Source organism: Ammodytes marinus (assembly GCF_949987685.1).
Source record: "Ammodytes marinus genome assembly, chromosome: 4".
NCBI lineage: Eukaryota > Metazoa > Chordata > Actinopteri > Uranoscopiformes > Ammodytidae > Ammodytes > Ammodytes marinus.
The window spans coordinates 5,392,311-5,400,396 of NC_137233.1; the positions used below are offsets into that span (position 1 = coordinate 5,392,311).

The 8,086-nt window shown below is 40.3% G+C and overlaps 1 protein-coding gene across 1 annotated transcript in view; it reads right to left on the reverse strand.

Moving 5' to 3' along the window:
• Window positions 1-8,086, reverse strand: part of mtss1 (MTSS I-BAR domain containing 1) — a 51,536-nt gene that overhangs the window by 6,992 nt on the left and 36,458 nt on the right. The window contains exons 4-8 of the mRNA XM_080025889.1: window positions 5,475-5,632; window positions 4,450-4,557; window positions 3,629-3,726; window positions 2,798-2,876; window positions 78-191 (exon numbers count right to left, since the gene is read on the reverse strand). Coding sequence (XP_079882015.1) covers window positions 78-191; window positions 2,798-2,876; window positions 3,629-3,726; window positions 4,450-4,557; window positions 5,475-5,632 — 557 coding nt within the window. The remainder of the gene's footprint in view (window positions 1-77; window positions 192-2,797; window positions 2,877-3,628; window positions 3,727-4,449; window positions 4,558-5,474; window positions 5,633-8,086) is intronic.

Below are 8,086 nucleotides of genomic sequence, written 5' to 3' on the forward strand. Positions count from 1 at the left end.
GCCTGTCTGTCTGTCTGTCTGCCTGCCTGCCTGCCTGCCTGCCTGCCTGCCTGCCTGCCTGCCTGCGCGTCTGTTACCTTCCCAGATGCGGACATGGCCCGGGCCCTCTCTCCGTGGTGTGTGTACATGTTGTGTGGAGGAGCCAACATGCCGTTCTCTGGCCCGACGCTGCCTCCAGCTAGAACTGAGTCCTGTTGGAAATAAACCAACCAGTCAGTTTAAACAGCAGGAACTGTCAATGTTAACCACATTATTGTTATCAAAATACACACACAATAATCCTATGGAGACGATCTGGCATAACAAATAATATCATAAAAATCGAAATACTCTTTTGGAAGCTTATGTTGCTTTATTTTTTACACTTAGAAAAAAAAATTAAAGGCGAGGAAATAATGTGTTTTTTGTGGACTATTTTCAGTGGCATATCATGAAATAATAGTTCCTGATACATCCCAAAGACTTTTTTAAGAAGCTGGTGTTGCTTTATATTTTACTTTTAAACTAACACAAAAAAGGAGGAAATAATGCATTCGTGTGGGGACTATTTTCCGCGGCAGATGAATCCACGTTGGGTGCTCTAGTGAGTATTTGGGCAGTGGGGCGGTGTATGTGGGATTGAGAGCAGTTGACTTGGTAACAGTAGATAGATGTGATGAACAGGACGACGGTTGAGATTTTTGGGCGGGACGAGGTGATCACATGTGGAAAGTTTGATGTTTACGAAGAGGAGAACCTAATAACTGATTCTGAAGATTGATTAATATTTAATCAACAAAAAAAATGTCTACATAGTATTCTACTAGCTCACCGCAGTGATACAGTAAGTGGTTAAGTGCCTAGTTTGAAAACAAGTATTTACATCTGTAAAGTTTTACCAAAACTGAAATAATCTGCATAACTGCTGAAAAAAAAATCGCACTGAGACAAACACAATGTACCAAGAGTCAAAGACACAGAGCAACTCATTCATATTATAGACACAAACAGAAATATAAAAATAATAGGGACATGTATAGAGGACACTCAGGAGGTAAGAATAATACACCATAAATACACGTACAGTCAGGCACACTTCACTGTACAGGTCAACACACACAAACACAGGTCAGGGCAAGTTAGTATTGTATTAAAAAAAATTACTTCTAAACGATTTTATGGGATGAAACAGGGCTGGATTGGAGTTACACGAGGGAATGAAAGCGGAGAGAATTGATGGATAAATATGACGAGTAAAAACGGTGAGAGATGAGGTGAAATGTTTTAAGGTTAAAATCGAGGGCAAAACAAACGTTTAAATCAACAACACGGTATGAACACAAGACGGTGCTCGGGTTTGGGACTGAGGAATGCAAATGTAAATATACAGCTCTGGAAAAAATTAAGAGACCACTCCAAATGTTCAGTGTCTCTCGTTTTACTCTTTATAGGCATATGTTTGAGTAGAATGAACATTTTGGTTTTATAATATAAACTGCTGACAACATTTCTACCAAATTCACAATGAAAATGTTGTCATTTAGAGCATTTTTCAATAAGTAATGTAGAGATAAAGATTTAAGAAAAAATCCAGACTGGTCTCTTAATTTTTTTCCACGGCTGTATATATATTAACTAATCGTAGCCTATTGTTACCGGATATAGAAAAAACAATACAATCTATATGGGATTTTTAAAAAAAACCTTGACAACAACAACAACAACGGTATAATCACAAGACGGCGATTCGGGGTTGTGGGACTGAGGAAATGTATGTGTATATATTTGTAAATTGTTTGGATGTTCTGGATGATGTGAAATGTCTCAAGGTTAAAGGCCTACTTCACCGGTTTGAATATGAAGGTGTATTGAATTCTGAGATCCTGTAAATATTACTGTGATGTCTTTTACTGTGACATCACAGTAATATTTACAAAATAAGTTTTTTTTTAACCCTATATTTCTCTTTCTGTGATGTCACGAGAAAGAGAAATATAGGGTTAAAATAAACACTCTTTCTGCCTTTTCTCAGGCTAGGATGAACCAATTTTTTATTTTTTTTTGCACATTTATACTACATAGGATCTCAGAATTCAATACACCTTCATATTCAAACCGGTGAAGTAGGCCTTTAATTTAAATGGCAAAACAAACGTTTACAACACCACGGTACAAACACAAGACGGTATAGACGGGGTTTTGGAGGAAATGTAAATATAAATATATATTTGTAAGTTGTTTGTTTTCCTCACAGTGGTCATTTGATCCCTGCGGCTAACACGGGGCTGGTTGCCACGGCCGCCGGCAGCGTAACCGAAGCGACCGCGGCTGCTGCCATGACGACCGAGGCGAGAGGGGGAGTTCCCTTCGCTGAGGGACCGCCCACTTTCATCGCAGCAAAGCATCAGATAGGGCTACACACAGGAGAGGGTTAGAGCGCAGTGTGTGTGTGTGTGTGTGTGTATGTGTTTGTGTGTGTGTGTCTGTCTGCAGACATTGGCACGGAGAAAAGCCTTTATTTTGTAGATCCTTATTTTAAGTGGTGGTGTTGGAGGGAGCTATTTTTAAGGACAAAATCTGTTTGAAACACAAACATATAGCTATTGTTTCAAGGCAATTATTAATATAATTTATTGAATTAAAACACTTGATATAAAACACACTTAATGCATCTGTGGTGTGTGTGCGCGTGTGTGTGTGTGCGTGTGTGTGTGTGCGTGTGCGCGTGTGTGTGTGTGTGTGTGTGTGTGTGTGTGTGTGTGTGTGTGTGTGTGTGTGTGTGTGTGTGTGTGTGTGTGTGTGTGTGTGTGTGTGTTACCTGGATGTGTACCCCATCAACAGCAGAACTGATTGAGTCCAATGAAGGAACGTGTCTCACTGATCCAGACTGGTAGGTACTGCAACAACAACAAAAAAGTTTAAGAATAAAATGCCCAAGAAATAAAACAAACTAAAATCAAAATCAAATAATAGAGAATAATCTCTGTTTGTGAAACCTTTAAACGGTGGAGTCTGCTGCCCCCTTTGTTAACATACCAATTTACAGACTTAAAGGCCTACTTCACCGGTTTGAATATGAAGGTGTATTGAATTCTGAGATCCTATGTAGTATAAATGTGCGAAAAAAATTGAAATCGGTTCATCCTAGCCTGAGAAAAGGCAGAAAGAGTGTTTTTTTTAACCCTATATTTCTCTTTCTCGTGACATCACATAGGATCTCAGAATTCAATACACCTTCATATTCAAACCGGTGAAGTAGGCCTTTAACCTTTAATATACAATTGACGCTCTGTTCCTAATGAACATAGATATAAATAAAATGTATTCAGAATTGTTTCCCTCTCCAATGTTTAGATAAGCATCGTGTTGATAAAGGATCTGACTTTTTGTAGCAAAAACAAAACATTACTTTTTTCTTCACTATGTATTGAGAGAAATAACCCTTTTTTTCTTCATTTAATAAAAAAAAGAAAGCTAAACACAAGCAGTCGTACAACAAGTTTGATGATTTTTTCTATATAATTAAAAAAAATTACTTTTAAAATTGTCAAAATGATGAAAATAAAAAATAATCTAATAAAATAACAAAAATTTAAGTTTAAAATTGTTACAATTATTATTTTGTTATTTTTCTTAATCAGTGTGTTACCTGCTGATGCTGCCCTTCCTGGACATGGTGTTGCTAGGAGACGCTGGCGGGGTCTGATAGCTGTAGTTATAATCAGAACAGTTCAGGTCCAGAATCACCTGGGAAACAGAAATAACACAAAAAAAACACATGATTGGTTACTTTGGTTGCGTTCCGAATTGCATACTCTTTCTTTTTTCTATTCTACATACTACATCCGACGATAAAAATAATCTAGTTAGGATGCAGTAGGCATACTATTGGGACATACTTTTCTCTCTTATTTCATCATAACATTGCGCCTTGATCTTGCCTCTTGCTTTTATATCCGTCGCATCCCTGTTTGTTTTCATATGGAGGCTTCGTCGATGTTACGTCACTTCACGTGCGCACTGGATTGTGGGTCAGAATCGCCCAAATAGGATGCACTTTTCAACACTAACAATCTTGGCCGCATGAAGTAGGACATCTGGGTACTTCTAACCATCCTAAATCTGGCCACCAGAATCGGGACATCCTAAATCTTTTTTCTACATACTATATAGTAGAAAGTATGCGATTCGGAACGCAACCCATGTGTTACTGATAACACCTCTTTAAGGCTGGGATTTTACATTTTTCTGTGTGACAAATAAATCCTCAGGTTTCCCACACATTTTTACCAACACATTTTCAAAGTTTTTCCATCACTTTTCAATGGCATTTTACCCAATGTCCATAAACTCATGGCTTATAGAGGGTAGGTCTGTTTCGCAATCATATGAGCCATGTGTTATATTTGTCTTTTGAAAGTGCCAAATAGCTGCATCCCAATGACATGGGTATATAAAAGAGGAAAGAACCTGTTCGCTGGCGGCTGGCAGTTTATTGGGCTCGGCTGTCAGGTTGGACAGATCCTCCATTATGGTCTGTAGATGGGTCACCTCACCCAGCATGTTGATCTCATGGTCCTGCACACACACACACACACACACACACATAGCATGGATGGTTAATACATTTATTGTTGTTTAATGGGCTCATCTCACACACACACACACACACACACACACACACACACACACACACACACACACACACACACACACACACACACACACACACACACACACACACACACACACACACACACACACACACACACACACACACACACACACCTTTGTACAGGTATACTTGTGAGAACATACATTGACATAATGCATTCCCTAAGCCCCTTACCCTAATCATCAAACTAAATACTTAACCCCAACCCTTACACTAACCATAACCTTATTAATACATGAACCTTAAAACCTAGTGCCTAACCCAAAACCTTACACTAACCCTAACAGAAACTTAATTCTAACCTGGAACTTAAAACCTAGTGTTAACCCTCAAACAGCCCTATTTATGGCCTGTCCCAAAGTTAGAACAGCCCAAAAATGTCATCACTTTCCAAAAATGACCTCACTTCTAAGGCCTAGAACTCAAATTCTTGGTCATCACTAAAATAGACCCACAGACACAAACACACACACACACAGAATGACAGACACACAGAATGACAGCCACACAAACACACACACACACACACACACACACACACACACACACACACACAGAATGACAGACAAACACACACACACACACACACAGATAGACAGACACCCACACACACATAATGACACACAAGCACAGAATGACAGACAGACACACACACACACACACACACACACAGAATGACAGACACACACACACACACACACACACACACACACACACACACACACACACACACACACACACACACACACACACACACACACACACACACACACACACACACACACACACACACACACACACACACACACAGAGTACTGACCAGCACGGGCCTCAGCATGCCTACGAAGCTGCAGTAGCGCGATCTCTCTTCTATCAGCGCTCTGCAAACCGCTCGCTTCTCTGTCTCCTCCAGGACGGCGTAACGAACGTTCACGTCCTGCAACGCACTGTCCAGCTGCCCACGCGCCTCACCCTTACCTACAGGTAACACATGGGGGAAACAGGTTCAGATTTGGGTAGAAACAACTAAACAACCAATCAAAATCGAAACTATTATCGAAATTTGTCGAAAAAGTCTCTTTTTAACAGGAACTCTGAAATCGTATGTAGTATAAATGTCCACAAAGTTTAGAAATCGGTTCATCTTAGCCTGAGAAAAGGCAGATAGAGTGTTTTATGGTCTCACTGTCTAACCCTGTAACATGTAGGATTATGATTAACAGGATAGCTGGGCCAAGGGAAGACTGAGGAAAGACTGAGGGAAGAAAAACCTTAATTCATTAAATTATAATAGCGATTTTATAATGATAGAAAACCGGTTCTGTATGTGTGAAGTATTTCCTTAACATAAACAAACAGCGCAATATTAAAGGAGTTTGTGACAGTCTAGTTTATGGCTGAAAATGTTGAGCATGATGGCAGAAGTTGTTTCGAACCAGATGATGAAACAGGTACAATTGTCTACTTTTTAACCTTTATTTATACAGGTAAATCCCATTGAGTCCGAAGACTCTTTTGCAAGGGAGACCTGTTCCCATTTACACGTTACCATTCATACACCGATAGCAGGCTAACTATCGACATTCACACTACTTCATAGAGACTCGACATTCACACTAGTCTCACAGATGGAAGGAGCAGAAATGATCACACCAAAAGTATTTATGTTCAAGATGCATAAAGTGGGAATCTGCACTAAATCTCTAATAGTGTGTGTATGAGTTACAACATCATTAGACACATTACACACACACTCTGCTTGTAATACCCCGATCCTAACAGCAGGGGTCAGCAGAGCACTACACAGCTGATGGAAAAAGACACACACACACACACACACACACACACACACACACACACACACACACACACACACACACACACACACACACACACACACACACACACACACACACACACACACACACACACACACACACACACACACACACACACAGTAATGACCGTCAGCTGTTTGTCACACACGTGCTTTCTAACCTTGTCCTCCTCTGTTTGAGTCCGCTTGTGTTTGAATGTGCAAATACTAGAAAGATAAACTGATTCAATACTTCACCTGGGGAAACATGACAGGGGAAGTTTTCTGTTTTTAAATTAAATGTGACCATCTGTCCTATTGATTTAAAGGCCTACTTCACCGGTGGGAATATGAAGGTGTATTGAACTCTGAGATCCTATGTAGTATAAACGTGCAAACATTTTAGAAATCGGTTCATCCTAGCCTGAGAAAAGGCAGAAATAGTGTTTTATGGTCTCACTGTCTAACCCTACATTTTACTAGTGTGACATCACACATACATGCCAGTAACGAATCTGAGAAATTGAGAGTAATAGTGAATCTGTGGAGACAGAAATATGAATGAGATGAGCAGCAACGCTTGTCAGGCTGTTTGCTTGATGAAGGTCTAGAACTGAAACGTTGCAATTTAGTAGAGCTATTTCTTGCTAATGGGACAGACAGAGTGCAGGGAATTCACTTATTTGTAAATGTCTTATCAGCATCACAACCCAGTGTTTCCTCTCCGACTCTAAACTATCAAATAAAAAGGTGAAAAAAAGCCACAGAATATCTTTAAAAAGGAAGGAGCTGTGACTGTGCGATGTAGTTTCAGACCTTTTGTTTTATCACTCTGTGAAATAAACTGAACTAAACCAAGGACAGAGATGGTGGGCACCGTAGATGTAATAGCAGCCACCACTAGTTATACTACTAACACCCTCCTGTCCGGTGCCGGGGATCGAACCAGCGATCTCATGGTTACTGGGAGGAGGAACCAGAGACCTCATGGTTACTGGGAGGAACCAGAGACCTCATGGTTACTGGGAGGAGGAACCAGAGACCTCATGGTTACTGGTCGGCCACCTTTCCTCTAGTCCTTCCTACCACCCTGTGTGATGTATTCTCAGACCTTTTGTTTTATCGCTATGTGAAATAAACTCTAAACTAAACCTTCAGGTAGAGAACAGACCGCTCTGGCCCTCAGACCACCCAGCTGTGGAAACACAAACCCACTGAGAGTAAAAATAAAACCAGCCGTGATGGAGGGAGCGGAGGGGTTTACATGCATTGGTGATCATGTTCACACTGGTAGGGGCCATTCTACTGCATAATGACTGGACTGTGTGTGTGTGTGTGTGTAAGATTGTGTGTGTGTGTGTGTGTGTGTGTGTGTGTGTGTGTGTGTGTGTGTATAAGAGTGTGTGTGTGTGTGTGTAAGAGTGTGTGTGTGTGTGTGTAAGAGTGTGTGTGTGTGTGTGTGTCTGTCTGTGCCTGGACTTTTACTTTGATACTCTGATAACTTTTGGCTTATTTTCTTACTTTGCTAAAGTACAATTACGAAAGCAGGACTTTAAAACACAAGGAGAGTCTCGCTTTTATTTCAAAATAGTATCTAAACGGAATGCTCCATTGGC